The 26,798-nt window shown below is 35.1% G+C and overlaps 1 protein-coding gene across 3 annotated transcripts in view; it reads left to right on the top strand.

The window, feature by feature from the left end:
* The window catches only part of LTN1 (listerin E3 ubiquitin protein ligase 1), a 31,019-nt gene extending 4,648 nt beyond the window's left edge, over window positions 1-26,371 (top strand). Inside the window, exons 6-30 of one of the 3 annotated variants that reach the window (XM_021535376.3) lie at window positions 773-953; window positions 1,712-1,885; window positions 3,021-3,211; window positions 4,422-4,563; window positions 5,274-6,056; window positions 6,545-6,586; window positions 7,764-7,956; window positions 10,062-10,301; window positions 11,311-11,464; window positions 11,720-11,870; window positions 12,563-12,752; window positions 13,676-13,835; window positions 14,001-14,105; window positions 14,365-14,507; window positions 16,306-16,441; window positions 17,484-17,625; window positions 18,526-18,739; window positions 18,999-19,236; window positions 20,028-20,102; window positions 20,952-21,138; window positions 21,573-21,744; window positions 22,832-23,052; window positions 23,519-23,713; window positions 24,357-24,524; window positions 25,331-26,371. In XM_021535376.3, coding sequence (XP_021391051.2) covers window positions 773-953; window positions 1,712-1,885; window positions 3,021-3,211; window positions 4,422-4,563; window positions 5,274-6,056; window positions 6,545-6,586; window positions 7,764-7,956; window positions 10,062-10,301; window positions 11,311-11,464; window positions 11,720-11,870; window positions 12,563-12,752; window positions 13,676-13,835; window positions 14,001-14,105; window positions 14,365-14,507; window positions 16,306-16,441; window positions 17,484-17,625; window positions 18,526-18,739; window positions 18,999-19,236; window positions 20,028-20,102; window positions 20,952-21,138; window positions 21,573-21,744; window positions 22,832-23,052; window positions 23,519-23,713; window positions 24,357-24,524; window positions 25,331-25,393 — 4,660 coding nt within the window. In that variant the 3' untranslated portion in view covers window positions 25,394-26,371. Of the gene's footprint in view, window positions 1-772; window positions 954-1,711; window positions 1,886-3,020; window positions 3,212-4,421; window positions 4,564-5,273; window positions 6,057-6,544; window positions 6,587-7,763; window positions 7,957-10,061; window positions 10,302-11,310; window positions 11,465-11,719; window positions 11,871-12,562; window positions 12,753-13,675; window positions 13,836-14,000; window positions 14,106-14,364; window positions 14,508-16,305; window positions 16,442-17,480; window positions 17,626-18,525; window positions 18,740-18,998; window positions 19,237-20,027; window positions 20,103-20,951; window positions 21,139-21,572; window positions 21,745-22,831; window positions 23,053-23,518; window positions 23,714-24,356; window positions 24,525-25,330 lie in introns of all 3 variants that reach the window. The other 2 variants (XM_021535375.3, XM_021535377.3) reach the window with 2 other exon arrangements.
* The last annotated feature ends 427 nt before the right edge of the window (window positions 26,372-26,798 follow it).

Genomic DNA, 26,798 nt, shown 5'->3' with positions numbered 1-26,798 from the left:
TATATATAATATTTATTATATAAAGTGTTCATATTATATTATTTATTATATAATTTATATATTTATATTTATATTTATATTTATATTTATATTTATATTTATATTTATATTTATATTTATTATATAAAATCAGGCCTTGCTCTGCTAAATTACCAGCTAGCCTGTTACTTCTAAGTGCAGCTGTCTAACTTCCTATGTGAAAAATCATAAAAATGAAGGCAGTTAACACAACAGATTATTCTGGTACGAGAACCGTTTGCACCTACAATAAACAAAAAAATCTGTCTCATCAGTGAGCAAAATATGTAAACTAATCAAAAATTGAGAGATTTGACAGATGGACACCCTCACCATTTACTGACCAATAAACTTGAGTGTCAGTGTATTGTTAGCCAGTTTGGTGTAACACAAAGCCTTCTGATATTTCCTATCAATATGAGCTTTGTGAATAAAGCATCAGCTTTTTCTCCATGAAAAAATTGAGTCCCAGCTGTTTATTGCTGCAGCACTTAAGTATAAATGGTTTTGAAAGTGTTGTCAGTTATCTAATTTTGGTTCAGCTCTTTTAAGAATATCATTTGTGAGTAGCTGGAAGATGAGATGACATGAAAGTTTTTTTTCCCTAACACTATGTAGTGTAATTTAGAACCTGGTACCTGAAATCAAGAAAGAACATAAAAAAATGAAGGCAGTTTAGTTTAGACAAACTTGGGATGCCTGTTGGTTTATTTGCAGTCTACTTTTAACTTTTTTGTTTGTTTTGCTTTCTGAGAACTGTACCAGAAGAAGAAAGGGAAGCCAAATTTTTCCGGATTCTGACCTGCTCCTTGTTAGCTTTAAAAAAGTTGCTCAGCATGTTGCCAAAGAAAGAGATGCATTCATTGGAAGAAAAATTAATGTCACTTCTGTCCCAAAATAAATTTTGGAAATACAGCAAAAACAGCATCTCACAGGTGACTTTTTAATTTCTTGTTTATTTTGGTTGGTTTTTGTTAAAGGTAATACCCTTAAACTGAGGAAGCATTAATTACTTGTATTCTACAAGGATGAACTTGGTACTTTGCTTAGGTTTGAAACAGCCTTCAGGTGTCTATGTAGATTCCAGAAAGGCTAAAGAAACTGTTCAGTTAATGTAATTATAAATCTTTTTTATCTGGGACTAATATCTGACCAGACTTAATGTTAAAAAAGCCCCCAAACTCAATATAGACAATATTGCTTGAAAATTTTTCCAGTAGGCTAAATTTTTATTTCCATATCATCATGGTCTACCTTTTGGCAATCTGCTGTCATTTGAAATTCATGTAGAAGACAAAAACTCTGTCAACTTACAGCATGTGTTCTTAATGCTTTGAGATTTTCATTTTTTAAACAATTTTACTGGTCTTTAGTCTGTACATAGTGTGATGAATTCATGCAATAGTATTTTGTTTAAAAGCTTTAAGTTGCTTTTCGGAAAAAATGCCTTTTGAGAAGTATATAAAAATACAACTTTTGACAGGTATTTTATCACTAAACAAATCACATTAAAATATTTGATAAGACTGTTTAATAACTGCTTCGGTTTTCTTGGTTTTTAATAATATTTTAACCTTTGTTAATGTGGTAAAATAAAGGCATGGTGTGTTGTAAAGTTTTGTTGGCTTTAAAAGGACTCTTTTTAACTACATGTAGTGACAAATTCTGTTTTTCCTTCTGTGGCCTCTGTCAGGTTCGCTCAGCTTTCTTTGAGCTGATTTCTGCTTTTTGTCAGCATTTGCCTGAGGTGGTGAAAGCTGAAGCATCAAGAGTTTGTCCTGCTGTTCTTCTCAGCATTGATGACAGTGATGCAGTGGTGTGTCCTGCTCTTTGGGAAGCAGTGCTTTATACTATCACCACTATTGAGGTAATGTGGGAAGTGTAAGGGGCAGATGTTTTCATCAAATTTAACTTTTCACCAAGTGTTGTTCTCTGTGTAGAAGACAGGCTTGACTGGATTTTCTTTATAATTTGTAACAGGAACTCCTTAAGTGTACATCCTCCTTCTTTCAGTGTAACTTTCAAATATATCATGTCCAGCATAGCTGAAAATTAGAGTTGTTTTATGGATTTAATTTAATTAACCTTAAATCCTTTCATTAAATGTAGTTACTAGTAAGTCAAATAATGCTTTAAACCTTTTTCTTTTTTAAAGACAGTTACAAAAAAGACCTGCAGTGCATTTTCGGTTAGTTTGTTTCCCCTTCAAATGTAAGGATTCTACAGCTTTTTCTTTTTTTTTTTTTTTTCCGTTAATTTTAAGTGAAACACCAGCTTTGAATTTATTGCAGGATGAGTTGTTGCCATAGACTGCTATCCTTTGGGGATTTAACACTGCAGATCCTTTTTGCAACTGCTGGAATGAACTGTAACAAGTTTTTGTGAAGAAAAAGCCCTAAACAGTCTTTGTTCAGCTTATTATAAATATAGGTACCTTGAACTATAATAAATAAATATGATAATAAATAAAATAGATCGGATGACAAAAAAAAAATAGGAAGAAGAAAGTGGCAAAGTATTTTCTAACCATCAGAAAATTTTTGAAGAGAGTTTTGAAGTTAGTGATGCTTCCAGACTCAGTCATCGGTTTGCCTTGATAATGACAACTTAAAATTAAATACAGTGTTAATTACAATAGCTGATGCTTCTATCCATGATGCTTCATAGAAGCATCATGAAAGCATTATTAAAGAGAAACCTTTAATCATTGTTGGCTAATAAGAAAGGTCAATTGAATTTAAACAGTGCAGAAATAGTTTTATCATGTTAACTTCCGAAGCCAAAATAAGGAGAAAGTAATTTTAAAGATACTGGCAAGTGAGTAACTTAAAAGAATTGAAACTTCACAATGACTTGTTTCAGCTATAATACGGGTTAATAATAAAGGTTAAATGGCTTCCTTGGGAGTTCTTCTGAGGCAACATATTGTTGTTTAATTTATAGTTGTTTAATTAAACAACATATTGTTGTTTAATTTATAGTAAGTGAATTTCTTTCTGTAGGACTGTTGGAGTCATGTGAATGCCAGAAAAGGAGTTCTGCCAAAGCTCTGGGCAGTGCTTCGAGAAGGTGGGCGAGGATTAGCTGCTGTTATCTACCCCAACCTCCTGCCCTTCATTAGCAAGGTGCCTCCTGACGTTGTGGAACCAAAGCTGGAATACTTCAGAGTTTTTTTCAGCTCTATAATTCAAGGGTATGGACCACAGATTTATTTATTTGGAATCAGTCTCTTTTACATTGGGAAATAAACTAATCTTTAAGCATTTAAAGATAAATGAGATTATGTGTTTAAATTTTTTTTTCAATATCCAAAACTGGGGTCAGTCCTTTGTGGCTGTTCCTGTCATCTTAAATCTTCAGCTCTCCTTTTGATTTTACTACATCTTCCTTACATGAAGCATTCTTGTCTTTCCTTGTCAAAGCTTTGTGTTTGCCCATGAGAAATTTGGATATGGAACATTATTATAAGGGTGACTCTTGGAACATTATTATTAAGGGTGACTCTTAAGCATCAGGCTCTTCTCTCCAGTGTGTAATTCTTTCATAGGGGATTAGCCTAGTGATAGTGAGATTTCCTTTATGCACAAACTAATTCTTGTGATACTCATTTTTAAAGGATGAAACTGCTTGTACTTTATGCCTTTAAAATACCTCAAAACCACCTTTCTATCAAATGTAATTCAAATGTGTACCTGTGCATTGTGTACTCAAAAGCATATAGAAATTGTTTTATGAAATGCTGAAATTTCATTTATTTAAAAAATAAATGAAAAAATCAGTTCTTGGCTGATGTTGGTGTGGAAATTTGCAGAGCTCTTGGAGAAGATAGTTATGTAGGGGTTTGTGTGAAAAGTGTGTAGAATTCTATTACAAGTAGTACAATGACTGTAATATTTCTGTGATCATTTGTATGATCTAATATTCCTTAGAATGTACAGAAATTGCAGGTTTTCTGACTCAAAACTGGGGAGACTTGCTTTCTTTTTTTTTTCCTTTTTTTTCTTCCTCTTTTTTTTTTCTATAATGACAGAAAGTGACGCTCTCTGAACTTCTGTGGTGTGTGGAAAATTGCAAAAGAGTTTTGACAGTCATCTGAATCATGAGACAGTGTGCTAGGCTGTATATGGTTTCTCCATTTACATACATTTTTTTTTTTCTGAATGCTAAGAGTGGATGAAGAAGTTATTTTGATTTAGGTTCTATTAAATGCTTGGTCAAGCATTTAAAAAAGTCAGCTTTCTAAATGGACTTTGTTTTGATCTGACTGCTATAAATGACTCTATGATCCTGTATTCTCATCCTGGTGTCTGGATCAGAACAACATAACTGAGGGTGCATTGATAACATTCATACTGGGTTTTTTGGAAACTGAGTCACTTTGTTTCTTCCGTGTCCTCTCACAGGTTGTCAAGTGAGAGGACAACAGCCAGTCCTTCAGAAAGTTCAGCAATTATAACTGCATTTATGGAGTGTCTGTGCTTTGCTGTACTTCAGAAAAGAGAAGAAGACCAAAGCCAAATTCATCAAATGCTTATATGTGACCAGGTATTCATCAGAAATCCTGAATATTGTTGTGTGTGTACATTTAATAAGTCAGAATTAAAGAGAAATGTGATTTTTGAGGGTTTACTTCTCTGCTGAGAGTTTCCCTAGATTTTACAAAAGAAACCACACAGAATTGTCAAGGCTGGAAAAGACCTTTGAGATCATCCAGTCCCACTGTCAGCCCAGCACCACAAAATCACCCCCAGACCATGTCCCCAAGAGCCTCATCCAGGTGTCTCTTGAGCATTTCCAGAGGGGGTGACTCCACCACCTCCCTGGGCATCTTATTCCAATGTCTGACCATATTTCCAGGGATTTTTGTTTTTCAATACCTGATCTGAATTTCCTCTGCTGCAATTTAAGGCCATTCCTTCTCATCCTTTCACTTGAGACATGGCAGAAGAGACCCACCCTCACCTCCTTTCATTATAGAAAGCAATGTGTAACAAAACTAAAGGTACTGAATTTATAGGTTTTTTCTTCCTATGAAATAATTCTTTTTACTGTGCAATTAAAGTTATATTTAAGGGGAAAAAAGTGCCTCCCATCCTTTAAGTTTTTATAAAGTGTTCAAAAATAAATAATTCTGATACTTGCAGAGTTGCTTCCAGAATGTTTTTCAGAATTATATAATTTCTTGGCATAATAAAGAATAAAATGGTTTTATGAATTGGATCACTGTTCTTTAATACATTTTTTTGTCTTTATAGCTAATTCCTTTTATCAATGCTGTACTTAAGGAGCCCAAGTTACAAAGTGGACCATTATTTTATCAAGCAGCAGAAATGCTGAGTTCCTGGGAAGCCAAAGCAGAACTCTCCGATGATGATGGCACAGATGAAGTTTTCCAGAAACTGTTGTCAGATTTTTGGGGCCATCTTTTAAACATGTGTGTACTTCATGTTGATAGGTTGGATGCTGATGAGAAATTACTGTTTGCCATATCTGGTATGCTAGAAATTCTTCAGAATCCGAAGAGTGCTACAAAACCAAACAATAGAAAATCTCTAAAAATCAGATTTGCAGATGAGGATGAATCTGAAAGGAACACAGAGAGTCTAAAGCTCACGGAAAGAAATAGTGACTCTGAAATTCAGGCTAACTTGCATCAAACTTCACGTCTAAGGAAAGAACCTCTAGAGAACTTAGTCTGCAATCTGGCTGAGCTGAGCATTGTGCATGTCAATGAACATAAATCAGAACAGCATTTGAAATTTCTCTCTGCCCTGCTCAACACTTTTTCCTCAAACAGAGTTTTCCAAGTACTTTTAGAGCAAGGAAATGATATAAGCCCTGCTCAAGCTGAATCCCAAAATGAAGGGAAAGCTCGTAACCGAAGTCCATCTGTACAATTTCTGTATCTGAATTTAATAACCTGGCTGAAGGAAGACTGGAGAAAAGACACCCATTTCCTGGTTGATATTTTATACAGTGTACTTCATTGTTGCAACAATAATGATGAAAGGAAAGCCATTCTTGATGATTTAGCAAAGGTATGACTTGTACATGATGTTAATAATTTTTATCACAGTTATTCCTGTTACTGTGGGCTGTGGTTCACTAATAATCTTACTTTTTGCACTGTTGCATGGATGATAATTCTACATGACTTTGGATTAAGTTCAGCATAGGTAAGGTAGTTTTTGGAAAGTTGGACATGATAGCGTTGGGGTGAAAGGTTCTGTCCCTTTCTATATGGTCTAAATCATTAAAAAAAAGTATCATTAGAATTTCTCTGCTCTTCCTTCTTTATACAGTGTATTTTAATAATAGTCATTGGTAGCCTTATTTATAAATACAGTTCCTTACTGAATTTTGTGGGAGAGAAAGATTTGCAAGACAGAAATAATGCAATGAGTAACTTTGTTACTGAATTTTATCAGCTTCTACTTGTGCCTACAGAACAGTTAAAATGGCATTATTCCTTCCTATTCAGCAAAGATTTTTATTAAATACTGGGTAATTTTGGTTTTCTTTTCAGATGGATCTGAAGTGGGTTATTTTTCTCCAGATAATTCAAAAGGTAAATATTAAGATTTTTTTTTGTTGTTCTTGTTATGCATATTTTTTAATAATTCTCTGATGTTAGCTTTGACACTAACATGTGTTTGTAGTGGTAATTTCCATAGTTTGAAAATCTTACAGTTTCAGAGTAGTGTTTGTTTTAAATGCATTTAAATTTGGGGACAGTCTTAAAAATGAAATGATGATGCCAAACAAAAGAATCTTTGTCCCTTCTGCTTTTGGTCAGTTTGCTTTTTGAGCCAGAGGGATTCCTGATTTGTGTATCATCTATTCTAAACTAGAGAGAATGGAGCTGGGGATTAGACCAATAATTTAAATGATTATTTATATCATCATCCCTACAAGGTTCTTATAAGGGAAAGGTAATATTCAATTTTTTCCCACTCAGTATTAACAAACTGACATTTAAGTAATTGCATGGAATGAAATAGGAAGTGTTTGATGACTATTTGGACAAGAACTCATAGCACTTAACTTACAGTCCAGTACATAGACCACAGGATCTTCCCTCACATATGCTGTGTATTTTAGGAATACTCAGTTTTTGTGATTTTGTAACTTACAGTGGCTTATCAGCAAATTAAAGTTTTTGTGATATTCTGTTTCTTCTTAAAGAAATTCAGGTGCTATAAACAGTTTTAAATAGATTTTATTTTAGCCAACTTGGTCATGCAGAAGTTATTTTTCTAATTCCAGTGTAGGAATTTCCTGGGCTCTATAGTTGCAAGAGAAACATAAAAGAAGCATTTTCAGAAGGTGACTTGTTTCACTCTGCAGTAGAGATCTGACCCAGCCATAAGTTGCTGTCTCTGACAGAAAGAAAGTTGGGGAGTGTTGTTGCAGATGTAAAATCTGAAGGCTGTTTGTGGCAGATGATATAATTCTCACTCTGTGTGTGCAGGTTTGACATACTAATCTTATGCTTAGTAATAAAAGTTAATAGTTAATAACAGGTTACACAGAGAAGCTGTGGCTGCTCTATCCCTGGAGGTGTTCAAGGCCAGGTTGGATGGGGCTTGGAGCAGCCTGGTTTAGTGGGAGGTATCCCTGCCCATGGCAGGGGGTTGGTACTTAAATTGGAACTTGGAAGATGATCTTATGGTCCCTTCCAAGCCAAACCAATCTATTATTCTTTACCCTCAAAAGATTCCTGCAATGTTTTTCTTGTGATCCAGGCATGCTCAAGCACAATAAAACTTTCCTTAGTCTCTGACTGGCTGAAAGGAGACACGCTTGGAGAAAAACTGGTAGTGCTGGCAGATGATCTTTGTCACCTGGGCTTAAAACCCAGAGCAGCTTCCTCAGGATCAGCCTCTTCAGAAAGATGGACCCTCCTGAGCTTGGTGTTGTCACAGCACGTTAAAAGTGGTGAGCATATATAATCCTTGGAATTCATGAAGTGGAAATGCTGCACTTAGGCTTTGCATAATGTTGAAAGAATTTGGGATCTTCCAGAATACTTCATATAGAACATTTAGGCTTTCTCCTGGTAGTTTTTTGTTGATTGGTTGGTTTTTCGTTGGGATTTTTGTTTCTTAGTTCTGGGCTTTCTTTATACTTAAGCCAGTTTTCTACATCCAATTTAATTTTGTAAACATGAACTTGCAGCAGTAGCTGCCATTTTTTTGGTCCACATTGCTAAACATGTTTAAAGAGAAGATTCAGATTTGCAAGTTTTGAAAACTTGAGGAAAATTTAAGTAAGGTTGATCTATCAGCTGATGTGCTGTAAAATAATATGAATTTTTAAATCATACCATGTGAAATGTACCTTCAGAACTGGAATACCAAGTCAATTGTTATGGACCTATGTCTGTTTTAGTAATGCCTTATTACAGGATGTTGGAATTGTTTTGAGCTATTTCCATTTATTTCCATGTCTTTTAAAAACTCTGTGTGTGCTCTTAATGCTGTGTATGTATTCTGATTTTTTTATTAATAGCATCCAATTTAATTTGTTTCTTGCAGTTTTAGTATCTTATATGGACTTCCAGGGGAGTTAATTTTTCTTGATGTTTTCCATGTAAACTCAGCATTTGCTTTGATCCCTGAGGTGTCATATTTCAATGTCAGTGGATGCTGTGCACATTCATGGTGTTTCCAAGTTTCAAATATACACACAGGCAGCTCACTGTGGTGAATGTTCTTAGACAATGCATCCTGAAAGTGTCCTTAAGATTGTTTCTTCTGATACTGGTGTAAAGGACCATCAGGGAAATCTGTTTCCTGTCTCCACAGAGAGTTCAACAAATGTACTTGTGAGTGTGTGATGTTCTAGGTCTGATTGTCCAGTGACTTTGCTTTTTGACTCTACAGCTGGAGGCACTCCTGAGTTAATTTTCTGCTGTGTGCTGTTTGACCTGTTTTTAAATCATATTAGTTGAAGCCTAAGAGTTTTTGAGGAGCTATAGAGGTTCTCGACTTAGTCATTAAAACCAAAGTAGAGTATGTGGACTTTCAAAAGGATTTTTTTACTGAGATCTCTTATCTAAGTTTCTTAAGGCAAATTGTCATGGAGGGAACAGGAGAGACTTTCATGGATCAGTAGCTTAGTGACAAAAGGAATTAAAGGGGAAAAAGGATATCTATTGAAAGGAAGATAATTGTAGCTGAAACTTCACAGATCCATAGCAGTGTGTTGTGATATTGAATGCTTAACTGATACAACAGATTACAAAAGAAATCCAAGGCAAATAAATACTACTAGTGTACATGGGACAAACACAATTGTAACTGTATCAATTCAATGATAGGCTCTGACCTGTTAAAAATCAAAAAGAGATATTCAGTCATTGCAGTATTTCCCTGTAAGTGGCAGGTTGTAAAAAAGCAGCAAAAGAGGAATACATCTTATTAGTAGCTGCTGTGAAAAGAACAGAGGACAAATGAAAATTGTTATAGCATGTAGTCAGTATACTGAATATGTTGTCAATATCTGGAATTCTGCACATAGTTTTGGTCACTGCAATATTCTTATTCAAGTTTGGTCATTTGCAATATTCTATATGCTTTTGAAAAACATAGAATAGACTATGCCCAAAGAAATCTGGCAGGGATGGTTAGACAAGCAGTGGCTTCTGCTTGTAGAGTCAAGAAAGCAGACTAGAATTTGTCAGCTTCTAGTGGAAGTGATTAAGGATGGGGTTGTACTTAAAAGCCATAAAATCACGATTTGTGTAGAAAATACAAATAGTGAGAAATGTATCATTGTTTCTTTCAGTGGAAGAACTTGAATTTGTAACACATACTTAGATAGCAGTCTTGAGGGCCAAGAAAAATATACTTCTTCATACAGTTTATAATTAAATAATGGAACTCCTTGCCACAGGATACTGAAACTGCTTTGCACTTTATTTTGTATTCAAAATTAGTAAACAGAAATTAGTAAACAGAAATCAAATTGGTCCATGTTAATATGACATCTTTGCATAGTTGTCTTTATCAGGTATATTGTCTTTTTCCTCTGCCCAATAGAATCATTGATAGGTGAAACCTTTGTTGAAAGGATTATTGATAAACTTCAAGCAGCTCTGTCTAAAGCAAAGGATCTTTCTGAAGCTGGAGATACTGAATCATCAGTATCTTTCATCTGCGACGTGGCCTCAAGCTTTTTCAGCTCAGTGAAAGGCTGTTTGCTGATGCCATCCTCAGAGGACTTGCTCCTTACTATCTTCCAGTTGTGTGCTCAGAGGCAGGATGCAACACACTTGACAGGTATTTTGGAAAAAGAACTTCAGCTGAGCTTTTTCCTAGCTGATGATTACATCTAAATTCTTCCTTTTTGTGAAACACAATCGAGTATGTGATAGAATACTGGGTGCACGTACATTGAGCATTTGCAGCTGTAACTGACATGAAAATCTGTGCTTTAATTTACAGTGCCCATAGTTACTACTAAGCATCAAGTCCTGAACATAGTTACAAGGATTTTGAAGCTTTTTTAATGTTAGTATCAGCTAACTTGGAGGCTGTGATATTGCACACTTTTTGGACTGTTACTAAAGTTGTTTAAAGTCTTTTAAATATAACAAATTAACTTTTTTTTGCTAATTTTGCAATCTGGGGGGGGGGTGGTCTATGAAAAAGTGTGTAGAATTGCTTCTTTACAGATAACATGTATTTATTCTGAAACCATTTATATTGGCCAAGTTTCCCAGACAAATTGTGATCCACGCCTCTCTCTCATGGATCATGTCTCATGTTCAGACTGAGATGCTGATTTATATACTTTGAATGCAGAATGTGAGGGTGTTAAATTGATACATATATTTACTGAAATTAATACAAGTAAATACAATGATTCAGTGTTGTCATAGAAGTGAAGTAGGACAGTACTAGCTTGGAAAACACTGCTGCTTTATAAATGACTGTTAAGGTTGTGAATGTTCAATATTTTGGTGGAAAGATCTGTGGTTTTGAAGACCATATGAACATATGGTTGCAGACAACAAGAACATCACTCTAATTCTCAATTAAATTAAATAAAATCTTATTGTGAGTCACAGTTAATTTAAAATTGCTCTACAAGAAGAAGGCTGTGTATATGCCTTTGATAGTTTTTTGCATGTAACCACAGGAAAGAGAATTGTTTACCTACTGTAGGACCTTTAGACATGTGATTGTTGCTGTATGCTGTAGGTTGTAATTAGAGTTTACCTGTTTGTGATAGTTTTGCTCGTCCATTTGTTCTTGTTTTGTTTTCTTTTTCCTTTTCCTACAATAGATGTACTTGTATGCAAATTAAAACACACTTGGATGTCTGGTGTAAATTCACTTGTGCATCAGCTTCAGGGCACTCAGAAACAGAGCACCTTTTTGCTTAAAGCTGCACTGTGGGTCAAGAACCAAGTTCAGTCTTCCTCTTTGGATGTTAAAAGGTAATTGGGATGCACGTTTATTTATTCCATAATGTCTCATTCTCAAAACAAACCAGGATCAGTGCTGTAATAGCCTTCATTGAATTGATGTCTGTATTCCTGAGAGACTTTTCAGCCTGGTGCAGGCAGTGGGTAGAGAAGAACTTACACCATTCCTGGTACAGCATGTATGGAGCATTGTATCAATGGAAAATATGCAAATGGCTCTTAATCATGAGTGCCAAACTTGTTTGCAGTGTTTTCTCCCTTTCCCAGTCTGCAGGTTTTGATCTCTGCAGTCAGTGATTTATTGTTGAAGCTCATGGAAGCTGATGGACAGTCTGGGTATCTTGTGAGAGCTTATGTTGAGCACGTCACACCAAACAAAATTGAGTGGAGGAAATTGCACGAGTCTCTGTGCTCTGAGGTATGGAAATGATAATGGATTGCACAGGGTGGTCAATCTTTCCTCAAGCCTCTGTCCCCTAGGGTGGTAAGCTTTCTTTCCTATGACATGGCACTGCACTTAGGAGTACCATATGTTTGTGCAGAGGTTCTTGTTAGACTTTGCCCATAAAGGGGATAAAATCTCTGTTTATGGACCCATCCAGTACTACTGGAGAAAAATCAAAATCCATGAAATTACCCTTTTCTACCCAGCACACCAGTGACTTGCTTTACAATTTAGGAATTTTATCTGACAGAGTATACATTGTGAAGATGTTTTTATCTCTAAGTTAATTCTTCATAAAGATTAATTTTGTGAAAGACACCAATATCTGCAGAAGAATATGGTATGCTATCTGTCAACAAAATGACATACATAGAGTAGAGAGTGGGAAGGACATCAATTTCCTGTGCAGACACCACTCTACAGTAACCCTACAGTTTCTTGTAAAATACATAGAGTTCTAAAGAAATGTATTTGTTTTGAGCAGCAGTACAGTTTCAAAATACTGCTGTGCAGTTAGATTTTTAATACACTGGAGTGGGTCATCCTCACCATTGTGCATTTGATATGAATATGTATGTTTCATGGTAGTTTCTTAATCATTCTGAATTTTCAAGGTTTAACAGATCAAAGTATTTTTTCATACTCTTTTTATGCACGTATTACAGTGGATGCACAAGCCTCTTTTGGAAGGGAGGCTTAGTATGAATTGTGAACCTCTGGGATCAAGTGTCAAGCTGTGCGACACAAATAAACTTCCAGGCCATCTGTGTACCTCAGCCTTATTAAGTAAAATGGTACTACTTCAGCTGAAAAATGGAAATCATGATGCTGAAAGAAAGAAAATTGATAATATAAGTAAGTTACAATGGTAAAACTTAAAGGAATTTTATTTTATAGTAGTTGTAACCTGAATTGAAAACTAGAAATACATAGTTGAAGTTTGGCATACAGTTATGAGAAATTATCCTTTTACTTTTTGTTGCCTTTTTTTCCTTTTTTTTTTTTTTTCCTTTTTTTTTTTTTTTTCTTTTTTATTTTTGTTCAGGTCTCCTTTAAAAATACTTTTTATGTTCCTGGGACCACTTTTGGTTATTTTCATCCTGTCTCAACAGAACTTTGAACTGGGAGAAGTATGAATTTTCAAAACTTCAGATATGTTCATTGCCAAAAAACACTGGGCATTGGCATGACTGGGCTACAAGAACTGTATCCCTCCCTTGAGGGTTTAACCATAATGTAAAGATAGTTTGAGACAAAAATTTTTCTTAATCCATGAGGTGGAATTTAGTTTCCTTTTATTTTCAAGAATGCTCAAATTAAGTGCAGCATGATCAAATTAACAATTCTATCTCCGAAATTCTCACCATGATGACAAGTGTAATTGTGCAGTGTGGGTCCTTGTAAGCTGATGAAGGAACCACATGCTAGCTCTTTTGAAATTTGCTTGGGTTTCTTCTGGACTTAGATATTGATTGCCTTGTCTTCAAGAAATATATATTAAAGAAAAGGAGGGGAACAGAGAAGAGTCATGCCATGCTTAATTTGCTATAAAATTTCTTGACTATCTAGAATAGATTACTGCAGCCTTTTTTCTCTTATATATTATGGTACAATGGCAAATATCCAGTTCATGCTCTGAAGCATCTGAGATTGCATGTAAAAATAATATCTTTAATGCATTAAAAACATATTAAAAAAAAAAAAACAACAAAAACTTGACCTGAAACTTCTTGCTTATGCAAGTCAGTAGTCATTTATAAACAACAGCTGTTATTTAGTTGCAGAACTGTTGTATTCATTACAATGGATTGAAGAATTGGAGAATCCTCCTAATCTGCTTCTGGAATATCTTCATATGTTAGAAGAGATGCACATCACATATGAGGAGTTCAGTACTCTGAATAGTACAGCTAGCCTGCAGCAAACTGTATTTGACAGGTATGTGAGAACAAGTGAAACAACTCTTAGCTCTATTTTCATATTTCTATTGCACAGAGTGCCCCTGTATTCCATCCGTGTGTTGATTCAGAATGCATCCAGATGCTTTTGTGGTGAATCTGAACATCTGCATATGTTAACCAGGGTATTTCTTCTTCTTTAAAGGTCAGAAGAACATGGAAGACTCTGGTCCTTGACCATGGCCAAAGTGATCCGTGCTGAGAACGCCGTATCCTGGGAGAGGAAAGAGCTTTTCAAGACAGCAGACGGGTATCTCAATAGTGCTGCCTATAAACTTGCAGTTTGTGGTGAATAGTGATAGTGTGAAATGATCCTGCTTCTGGCCATTGACAACTGAAAGCTGAAAATGAAATTATACTTGTGTATGGCATGTGAAAGTCAGACTTGGTTTAGCATGTGGGATTGTTATGTCAGAGGATATTACCTCATTTGTGAATCAACTGATACTTTGTTTCCTAGTTCAGTTTTTGCATTCCTTTCATTCTTGGTGTTTTGCTTCTATGAATAGGTTCCTTCCATTAACAGAGGGCAGATTGCATACACTTCAGTGTTTATCATCTTTCTTAATTGAGGAAGAAAAGAGGGAACTTGTCTTCCATTGTGTGGCCAAACTTATGACATGTACACAGACAGAGCTTTCCAGCACTGATGGTGAGTTGTTCTTACTAGACCTCAGTCTAGTTCATTAGAATTTAAGAACATAATTTTGTAATAAAGTTTGCTTTTAGATAAAACATATTTACTAGAATCGCTCTTCCTAGAAAGAAATGCTTTCTTAGTTTGCCTGTTTCTTCTAGTCTGTTTGGCATAGTAATTTTCTGCCTCATTCAGAAAGTACAGATACAAAATCAGAATGAAAATATTTAGGCTGATATTATTAAAAGCATCCTGTTGTTGCTGTACGTCTAGTTTAATCTATCTTACATAAGCATGCCTGTAAATATCAAAGTTTTCAGTGAACCATTTAGGCTTTACACAGCATACAAAAATACTACTACTGTCAACTGGTCATGATTGTCTTTAGATACTTTGCCAAGAACTCTTTCACACTTTACCTATAATTTTTGAGTAGCTCCTCCAACTGAAAACTGCACTACATTAAATGTGTGCAGCTGTGGAAAATTACCTAAGAAGTGGTTGAGATGTGTTATGATATTGCTTTGAATATAGCCACTTCATTTGGGTCTAGAGCCACTCTGGGTCTAAGTTTTCACAAACTTGCTGCTTTTCAAGAAAATTATTTGGACATGCTCACTTAGAGTCCTTCTATCTGTATAAATTAGGTTTTATTTAAGAGGAAAGTCCTTTCTGTTTTTGTCCCTTACTGCTTTTGTGTGTACTTGCACACAGTCTTATTGATCAGTCTATATGAAAACTGAAATGTATGGTTTTTATTTTGTAACAGAACTGCACTTAGTTAAATTGAAAAAAAACTATCTTCGGTTACTTTAAACTGTGGACACCTTGGCAGTGTTCTCAGGATTTCAGATGAGTTCTTCAAATGGATGTTCTTCAGGTGTGAAAATTGTCAGTGTTAGTGTCACACAGAAGTTGAGAGGAATCTTAAAGATCTCTACTGTGGTAGTTCCTATTCTTTCAACTTAGTTGAGGCTTTCTAGCTTACTAAGTGAACCAATGAGGCAAACAAATGTGTCTGTGAAACTTTGAACAGAAGAAAATGGAAGAATTCACACTCCTCCTCCTTTGTGAAGGCTTTTTATTTGTAATTAGTGCTTCCCTTCTACTACTTCTCAGTTTTGTAGGGATTCCTGAGCAAAACACGTATGTCCAAATTCACATTAAGTGGGATGTAGGTTGTAGGCTTACCATTCCAATGGTGTCTTTTCTTTTCAGCAGCTGAAAAAAATGCTGCTGAGCTTGTTTAAGTAAAGCAGGGGTTTCTTTGGTTGGTTTTGCTATGCATATGTGATACTTTTTTGGTCATTGTGCATGTTGGAAATGTTCATCTTCTCCAGGAAATCTAGATAAATACAGTTCTTCTTAAAAATGGAAAGCAGTACTAATGCAACAGTTGTACTTCACTGCAAAAGTAAAAATTAACATCCTGATAGAACTCCAATTAACATTCCAATAACATTAGAATTCAAAACTTTCAGTTGCATTGTCTTAATTATCTGCCTAAATTATTGCTTAGCTTACTGTATTTTTAGTAGCACAAAAATTTCAGTCTTAGCAGGTATCTTTCCATTTTTTAGATTTTATAAACTATCACTTAATTTTATAGGAGCTGTTTTTTTTAAAAGTTTGGATTGGATATTGTATTTTGATTTAACAATGACATCTGTGGATTAAGTGTTCAAAGAAGAAAGGTTAAGTATTATCCAGACTGTCTTAGAATATTAAAATGAGGTTCTATTGACACACAGTCTAATATTTGTTTTGTCTTGGTAATTAAGACTATTGAGTTTACATTTTTATTATGTCATAGGAGCATTTGGGTGTCTTTCCATTTTGAACTCCTGCTTGAAGGATAGAAGTATTGATTGTGATCATCTACTACCTGCAATACTGAAAATCATAATATCTTGGAAAAATGATAATGAGGACAGCTTTCTCTTTAGCTGGTAGGTGCAACTTTGAGATAATTTGACTTTTATTTCTAAGACAAAAGTTTTAAACCACAGACTAGTTATTAATTCAAATAAAATCAACCTGTACAACTTCCATCTACTGCTCTAATATTACACATCTAAGCTTTTGTAGAAACCTTGGCTTAATATATCCATCACTAGGTAATCACTAACTCATACTGCAGAAAAGTACCTGGAAGGCTGGGAAACCTGAGGAGCTTTGTAAATACTTTTGAAAGATGTCAACTGTTTTCAAATACATTCAGAACTGGCCAATTTTTGTAGGTGTTGCTGGATGTTCAGTTCCAAGTTCTGATTGTTTATTTTGGTAGCAGGAAGAAAACTTTCATACCAGACTTAGCTGTCTGTCTTTTGAAATTCTGGACCCAAAAATGTAATTTGAAATCTTCCAGCAAGGAGTGAAAAATATACTGAGATTTATTTTTTTTTTTACTACAGTGAGAAAAATACAGGCAACAAAGTTTCAAAATAATCATAAAACCATCGAGTGTTCTGGGTTGGAAGGGATCTTAAAGCTCATCCAGTTCCACCCCCTGCCATGACCAGGTTGCTACAAGATCCATCCAACTTGGGTTAAATGTTTCCAGGAATGGGGCAGCCATAGCTCCTCTGTGCTAGGGAGCTGTGCTAGGGCCTCCTTCACAGGGAAGAATTTCTTCCTAATAATATTTGGACACCTGAGGGCTAATATTTTTTCTTAAATCAGTAACTTAAAATCGTTCTTTTTCTTGCATTGATTTAATTGAAATTTTTAAAATTCATAGTTTACGTAAGTATATTGATTGAACAAATGTGTAACTTGTAGAAATGTATTAATCTGTACTTTAGTAATCTTGTTTAGACTTGACAGCTTAATGTAGCACTCTGCCTTTGAAAGGCAGACTATCAAAAATGTGGTACAGCATGGTGGTGCCAGACAGATTTGTCCAGTGAGGAGGAGTGAAGGCAAGAATATAAATACTCAGGTCTACAACATGAACCTATATAAGCTTTGGTTGTTTTTTTATTACAGCAGTCTGAAAGAAGCAAGTGCTCAATTGCTTGGTTTCAACATTGAGATGATGCGTTACCTTCCCTTGTTGCTGAAATATTCCACAGCTCCTTTGGCTGATAACGAGTGGGACTTTTTGATGTGCTCCATGCTGGCTTGGTTAGAGGTAATCTGGAAGCATCTTGACTTTTAATGTACTTACCTGCAATGATACTGTCCTATTTCTTTTTGTGTATGGAGATAAAATCATCTCACTCTTCAAGTAATATGCTGTTTAATAATGGCATTGGTAATTGGAGAATGATTTTGAAATATGTCTGCTGTAGGTCTCTATCTTGCAAAGTAATATTCTTTTAAGACACAGTCTAACGTGATACACCAAAATTAGCTGAATGAAAAGCAGTGTCTGCATTTTAATAATTGATCACATGAAATACCAAAGTTATGTTCTAATGCTGTTAGGAAAGAGATCAGTAGTGTCAGTAGTCAGATGACTACTTCCTGATTAATCAAATAAAGATACAGAATCTCTCATTCTCTGTCACCTATGCATTTAGAAGTGCAGGCTGGAAACTTCATGTGACTTTTCTTGGTCGCAAGATTAATCTTACCTAATGGTATGTGCCTCAAATGTATTTTGTTTAAAAACAAACAACAAAATTATAAGAAAATCTTGTTGTGTAGACTAAGTAGGGAATATTTTTAATTGATAATGATACTCTGACAGAACTAGTAACACCAAAGATAAAAAGAAAGCAGCTGTGTTGGGAGAAATACTCTCCTGATAGCCACTTTTAGTAGTATGTTGTCCATTGAATTTTCTTTTTGTCATTATAAGGAAGGTTATATAATGGAAAAAAAATCCATGGTTCTAAATATTGGTGAGACTTGGAAATTCATTTCAGGAATTTGTAAACCCACCTCCTCAACCCACAGAATTTTTGAATCGTTCTTGCAATTGAATTGTCTTTGAAATTACACTTTCTGATGTAGACAGGAAATGTGGAACACATTTTAAAGCAAATTTATGGTTAAAGAATCTTCCTCTGTGTTTATTTCCTCCTAGACAACAAGTGAAAGCCGTTTGCTTTACCATGTCCCGCTTGTGCAGATTTTTGCTTGTGTCAGTTGTGACTTGGCATCTGCCGTTAGCACTTACTTTGAGGCTGCAGCTCCTGACAGTACTGCAAATCTTCCTAAGAACTTGGTCAGTGAATGGAAAGAATTCTTTTCTGAGGGAATTCACAATTTGCTGTTACCTTTGTTGGTGAAAATCACAGGCAAGTATATGTACAAGGGGATAACAGCCAGGCTGTTCTGAAATAGAACTGAACAGGCCACATTTTTGAATTTACAGGAATATAATGTAAATAGAGGTTATAACAACTCAGGTTTTTTAACACTTACATGTTAATTAGTAAAGTGATTGCATATAACATAGAGATTGTGAAGATTAGATGGAACCTGCCAAGTGCAGTCTTGAGTTGTTTATGGTATCATCCATACATTCTGCATCACGGCTTGTCTTCTTTTAAATAGGAGAAACCAAAAACGCATCAGAAGGCTCTTTTCAGAACTCTGTGTTATCATCTTTGGGTGAAGCTCTAACTTACATCTCAAAGGAGCAGTTGTTAAACCATAAGCTGCCACCAAAGTTTGTGGCAGGCCAGAAGACAAATCTTCCAGATGAACTCCAGACTCTACTGAACACACTCTCTCCATTGTTGCTTTTCCGGGCTCGACCTGTCCAGGTTTCTGTCTACCATATGCTGCATAAGTAAGAAGCAAGAAATTTTTCACTCTCGTCACCTCCTGACCCCTTTAAAAAACAAATGTGCTATAGAATATGCACTTGTAGCAAAATCATGTTCCATTATGGGAGAAAAATCCTTAACTGGGCAATTCGTGTTCTGTTTTGGAGGACACTGTATAAAACTATGAATGCTAAAGTTAAAGGTATTAGCAGACTTAAGAAAGGTATTTATTTTTAGCCCTTATTCTAGCACTCATAGAATCCTAAAATCTAAACTGAAATATTCCAGGTTCTATTTGGCCTGACACTACCTTTAAAGAGTATGACGTTTTTATTTTCATTAATTCAGGTAAGAAAGTGAATATAAATAGGTAGTATTGTTATGAACTTCTTGGATATTTCTAATACCCAGAGAGACAATACAAAATTTGTAAAATATGTGCATTTGGCTCCCCAAAATGCAGATTGCAAGGCAGATGGCTTAAGCCAGCCACTATTATCTTTCACTTATACTGAGGCATAAAGTTGAAATAGTTTTATTCTGATAGAGAATTTTATTTTAGCATGGCTCAGGAAAAGTAAAAGGTCTGGAAAGAGAAGTGAGCAAGGATACATGCTTGTTGGCTGTCACTCATGAACCTTCTTTGCAATGGTGACATGTCTCTGAAAGATTCTGTGTTGTTATTAAGGAATAACTGCCATTATTTTATTGCCTGACAGAATGTTGATAAGCAAAGAAATATGCATCACATTAAAATAGTTAATTAAAAATTATTTTTTTAATTAAACTTGATTTCCTTTCCATATTTCTGTAGAATAATGCCTGAATTGCCTAAATTTGATGACGAAGATCTCAAGTCTTATGGTGATGAAGAGGAAGAATTGGCATTGTGTGTATTTTTTCCCTCAATTTTTATAAGACTGGTTTCCATATTTTTAAAGTGTGTTAAAAGATTGAAATTTGCAGAAGAGTAGCTGTCAGCTAGGAGATGTTAAAAAATTGCATAGCTATGACAATAAGGTTATATGTATTTAGAATATTAAATATTTTTGTCCTATCTGCCTTTGCACTAAAACTGGAGACAGTATTTGCAGTTGTTTTTAGGTCCAGATACTGGACTAAATGCCATATATTATGCTTTATATTAGAAAATCTTAGCAAATTTTTGCTTATATTCAGGATGTGTCCATCTGCACAGGTAATTTCAGTTACTTGAAATGGAACAAAATTAACCTGTGTGTTTTAGACAGCTTGAATCCAGTGCATTCTCTGGTTTGAAGAGGGAATGTAGTAACTGGTTAAAACTCCTTTTTAATTTCAGCCCAATGATTAATACCTTTCCTAACTGCAGAGGTGCAAAGGCTTTTCAACCCAGAGCCAACACTGATTGGGAGATCCTTGTTCAGCTGCTCCTTTGTTGGTGTGACCCCAGAGAAAGCAAGCAAAGGAGCTATCCATGATCTAGGTTAAATCAGATCAGCCATAGACCACTCTCAGATGAAGTGATTAGCATTCAGTTTAAATTTGTCTTCTGAGAAGGTAAACACACCAACTATCCCATTCAGGGAAAAAGAAGAAATTTTTAAAAGAGTAAATTTTCCTGTAATAAAATGCTTATTTCATGCTCGACGTGCATGGCTTTACATTCATTATTTTCTAGGAAGGCTATGAGCATAAATTCAGTTCATGCTGTGCTCAAGATTTGAGTTTACTATTCTAGATAATATTTTTTCCACAGATCACCTCCAGCAGCTCTTATGTCTATCCTGGCAACTCAAGAACTCTTGCTGGAAAATATCCTGGAATCCATTCCAGTTGGAGAATTTGCAGTTATTCAGCCCCTGAGTGATGAGTTCTGCCTTGTTCTGGGATATCTTCTCACTTGGAAGTTAACATTAGCTTTCTTTAAAGCAGCTTCTTCTCAGGTATATTTTCAGAATCTCCTCCTTTTAACTGAATTTCTTAACCTACTTATTTAGTTTCAGTCTCAAAATTTCATCCTGCCTTTTTCTTTTAATGTTGTAACTTCTTATCCCTTGTTTCTGTGAAATTAGTGAAAATTCTGAAAGCACCAACAGACTTAGATTTCTGCACCACTGTACTTGAGAATGGTAAAATTAGAGTGATGAAGAACTAAGATTCATGAAAAGATGATTTGCATTTTCATACAAGCTTGGTACTTACTATAATCTTCTAATCATTCAAAATGGTGCAGAGAACTAAACTTGTGTTCTAAACACTGCTTCTGAATCACAGTGTTGCTCTTCCTCCCTGCTAGGACATATTTGTATTATTTACAGAGTAACCTGTATTTACCATGTTTTGGTTTTTTTGTGAATTTTTTTTTTAATGCTACCAGCTACGAGTTCTCTACTCACAATACTTTAGAAGAACTAAAAGCTTGAATAAACTGCTTTATCACTTGTTCAGGCTTATGCCTGAAAACCCTGTCTTTTCTGGGCCAACTGCAGAAGTTCCAAATAAGGATACAAAAACCTTCTTTACTGAAGAGCTTCATTTAGATGTCAAAGGTTAGTAAAAACTGTATTTATGCATTTGAGAGAGTTCTTATATTTAAATAAGCTTTTTTTTTCTTAAAGATACTTATTTAGAAAATCTTACCTATAAAAAGAATACACAGAGAGACAAATGCATACATGTGTTTAATAATCTTTGGCTAACACTCCCCATTTGAAACTTAACCAAAGTTGATGTTTATCAGAGAAACCAAGAAAAACAAAACCCAGGAATTGTGCATTGCTACTATTGAATCATGAATGTAACGATTCCAAAACAATAGAAATGTGTGATCTATTCTGGAACCATTGCTTCTAGAGATATCTTTTAATATTAAATAAAATTTCTATATTTTCTTATATTTTAATATATAAATTCAAAATATTAAAAAACATTTAAATATATATTTTTTAATATTTGAGATGTTAAATTGTGAGTTGTTTTTGTCATGCTGTTCAGAAGACCCAGTTAATCAGTGATGATGAGAGAAGATATGCTGCTTATTTTACCTGAGAAACATGGAAAAGAGAATTAGATTTTTAAGTCCCTTCATTTTTTTAATGTACTTACATAGATATAAGCTAGGAAATGGAGTTTCCATTTCTTATATTTTTGCTTGGATATCACTGTATGTTGCAGAACAATTTATCTGGATGACCATAAGAATTGCTGACATGACATCCCGAGGGAAAGTCTTCCCTTATCTCATCATAGAATCATTAAGACCTCTGGGATCATCCAAGTCCACCCTTTGAACACTGTCCTCCAAACACCTTATTGTTTGTTCACTCCAAAGTGAGCCTTTTGTGATTTCTACAATATAAAATTATTGTTGATTCCTGGTGTCCACTTGGAGTTCTGTCTCTAAATTAGAAGGTGAATTCTGAGGTGTGGAGTATCAGGCTAAGGAACAAAAAAAACCAGCCTGGTGAAGAAGGGCTGAGTCAAACAAGCCCTTAGAATAGCAATAATAGGAACATGTACATGAAATTCCAAGTACCACAATTTTATTGGAATCAGAAATTTGTATGTGGTGTGGAGGCACCAACAGCCAGGATTAATGTATTAAAGATATTTCAACACCTTTTATCTCCCTCCCAGGTTCAGGGGTGCTGTCATCCCAGATCCCACACTTGGCCTGCTCTGTGTACCATATAACACTGAAAGATCTGCCAGCCATGGTGAGGCTGTGGTGGAATAGCTGTGAGAAGCGTGTCTTCAATGTTGTGGATAAATTCACAAGCAAATATGTCAGCAGTGTGCTCTCCTCCCAGGAAATATCTTCTGTTCAGACTAGCACACAGTTGTTTAATGGCATGACAGTAAGACTTTTTGTCCTTTCTTTTTATTTGCTTTAGTTTTTTTGCAAACGTTTCAGGAAATTTTACTTCTCAGAACCAGATTGTGGTTCTGTTTTATATGATTGCAATTTTGTTGTTCTAAATTACTGATTAAACATATTTTTGCTTGTTATCAATAAATTAAATTGATTAATATTCTGCTTGGAAATAACATGAAATAATGGATTTTGGGATGTTGAAGAATTTGAGAAAGTGAGTGGAAACTGGTATCAGTATACTATTTTGCTGCTTAAAAGATGTAATTAATCAGTAGATTGAAAACTGGCTGGTAATTCCTTTTTAGTTTACTGAGATATGAGTAGATTTTTGTTTTCTTTGAGAAAATAATATGTATGTGTTTATAGTATATATATATATATATATATTTATATACACAAAGGCTAGAGATACTGAGTGACATTTTTTAATATGTGTATTTTTTTCAAAGGTCAAAGCTCGGTCTGCAGCACGAGAAGTCATTGCAACCTATTCTGTTGATGATATCTTTATTGAACTAATAATACAGCTTCCATCAAATTATCCACTGGGATCCATAACAGTTGAGAGTGGAAAGAGGGTTGGTGTGGCTGTACAGCAGTGGCGCAACTGGATGCTGCAGTTAAGCACATATCTTACACATCAGGTGAATTTCACTAATGCTCCTAGTTTTGAAAACTTAGTAAATCCTTATAGCAGAAAAATATTCCTAATTAATGCAGTATTGCATAGATCTGCATAGTAGATCTCAATAGATTGCAAAGACCTTTGTAGAATTGGGTCACTCTTACCCTCTGCTTTTCTCCAGATACATCAACAGAGGTAAAATGATCAGCCTACTAGGTCCTGTTAAATCCAGAGCCCAAGCTGAAAATTTGGATCTCTTAAGATGTGGCCCAATGTTTGTCCTGCATGGCAGTACCATCTTAACTATAATTTGAAAAAAATCACAAATGAACAACAACAAAAATCAAAAGCAAAAACCCCCTCCATGGAATTCTATAAAAGACTGATGGTTGCTGAAATTGCATCATCTGTGGTTAGAGCAAAACAAAGCAGTGACTGAAAATTTCAAAATCCATTTTTAAGTGCTCCTGAATATGCTCTTCCTGCACTGTTGAATACTCACTTTTCTGTAGATCAGAGTATTATAAATTATGCACTGCATGTATTGCATGTAATTTCAGATTATAAATCCTTCAGGCTTTGTTTCCTTCATGTTTTTATGACTACAACAGGCATAGTTCAAAGGAGTTCTACAGTATTAACATCTCTTTTCCCTTTGTTAGAATGGAAGTATTATGGAAGGCTTATCTTTGTGGAAAAATAATGTGGATAAACGTTTTGAAGGCGTTGAAGATTGCATGATCTGTTTTTCAGTCATTCATGGTTCAAACTATTCTCTTCCCAAAAAAGCTTGCAGAACATGCAAGAAGAAGTTTCATTCAGCTTGCTTGGTAAGTACCTGGAGCAAATCTTTTTAAATATACAAAACACTCTACAATCAGAGCAGTTTGGGTTGGAAGGGAGCTTAAAGCTCATTTGTTCCATCCCCCTGCCATGGGCAAGGACATCTTCTGCTAGACCAGGTTGTCCAAGCCCCATCCAGCCTGGTTATCCATACAGTTTAAACCAGAAACTTCTACTGTATTGCCAATAATTTTTCACTTTGTCATTGGAGTATCTGGGATTACCTGCACTCATAAATTATTTCTCTGGATTTTGTACTAAGATGTAAGGATGGGTAATGAAAGAAGAGCTGCTACACAGTGTGTGTCTTACAGGTGTATATACAAATACATACATACATACATACATACATATATATATATATATATACATGCATAGCTGCATGGGTGAAAAGGGTTTTTTTACTGTTTCTTCTTGTTTTTTTGAAAAGTATAGGTAATGTTTTGATAGTTACATTCACAGAATCACAAAATTAACTAGATTAGAAAAGACATTTGAGATTGAGCCTATGACCTAACACCACCTAGTCAGCTGGATATGACACTAAGTGCCACATCCAGTCTTTTCTTAAACATCTCCAGGGACAGCAACTCCACCACCTCCCTGGGCAGCCCCATCCAATGCCCAATCACTACTTCTGTGAAGAACTTCTTCCTTTTGTCCAGTCTAAACCTGCCCTGGTGCAGCTTAACAACACAGATCTTTGGAAATAATGGTTATTATTGGTGATGTACTAGTGTTTCTGTACTCAGCTTGCCTTTGTATATTAAACAGGTGTATTTCTCTTTTTCAGTACAAATGGTTCTCATCCAGCAACAAATCCACATGTCCACTCTGTCGAGAGACATTCTTGTGAAACAAAATGTTTTTCTTTCTGTGAGCTAAATAAGGAATAAAGAGCAGGCAATAAACTGTATGTTGAAAGAAGTTAACTATTTGGAAATAATGTCAGTTACTTTAAGTTCTTCACTTGTAGAATATGACACACCTCTGGACTGGCTTTTTGTAAATGTGAAGATTCTTCTTTGATATAAAGAAATAGATAACAATAATTTATTTTAATTGGTATATTTTTAAGATGTATTAAAAACTTCAGAAATAATGCGGAGTTATATCTGAAAAGTGGTGTTTAAGCCACAGCATAATTGATTAAAACCTCTTATTTTAGGCCTATTCTAACATGGTGTTATGTAATTAACCCAGGTGATACCTCTTAATATAACAGCTGAATATAACATAGGTGGTATAAAGATTTGATTATTGATTATAATGCGTTCATAATAGTCCCTTTTTTTGGGGAAAAAAGAATGTTGTTGCTGTTAGACATTAAGGCATGAATCTATGGTGATAATCTGTTTAAAGCGTAAAATTTAAACATAGCCTCTTCTAATAAAGTGAACTTCCACCTTTCAAAGTTTCTTTTTGCCAAGACTCCCCAGCCATCCAGTAGCCTAAAATCATGAAAACTCAGAAGCCAAACTAAGCAGAGAGACCACAATCATTCCTGCATGACAATGACACCATCTATTTATTGCTGATTGGCTTTTAAAGAAAAGGCAGATGCACTGATCAGTTCTTGTTTTTCTTCATGAGCTGGCAAATCAGCTAACACCGAATGTCTACTGTACTTCCACTGTCCTGAAATAATAAGGACTCTTAAGTGAACATCCACATGTATCAGAATTTAATAGCCTTCAACTATACTTCTTTTTCATGCCTTTTTTTTTTAACAGTGGTAGCATACTAGTGTATTCCAACTTGGATGGTATTTGTGGTGGGTTTCTTTGAAGAGTCAATAAAAGTGGGGAATAAAAAAAAAAATTTTGTCAATCTCTGTAGTCTCTGGTTTGCTATCTCTTCCTGCATGTAATGAATTTTTAAAAATTAATTGTATAGATTTTCAGATGCCAAGTTTGTAGTGTGGTCAACTGGCTGTACCTCAGCAGCTATTATTTTAGATGTTTAGCTGTTGATAATTGAAGTCTATATTTTTAACAGGTAATGCTGGGCTTCCAGAGGAGAAATTCCTTGACCTTTTGATTTGAGTAGGTGGGAATGGAAAGGATTTAAAGCTGGTATCAAGGTTAACTGAAAAGACAGAGTAGGGAACAAGCTGTAATGTTTCATAGTTACTGATGCTAAAACTCCATCATTGCATCTGTTTCATCACTTTGATTATTCTAAATTACTTCTTTGCAAGGTCAGTGACTGATCTGAAGGCAGATACCTTAATACCTTTTCATGGATGAGTATTCTTTGTC

Source organism: Lonchura striata, chromosome 2 (assembly GCF_046129695.1).
Source record: "Lonchura striata isolate bLonStr1 chromosome 2, bLonStr1.mat, whole genome shotgun sequence".
NCBI lineage: Eukaryota > Metazoa > Chordata > Aves > Passeriformes > Estrildidae > Lonchura > Lonchura striata.
Note: the sequence above shows the minus strand (reverse complement) of the source record. Positions and strands in the feature narration are given on the sequence as shown.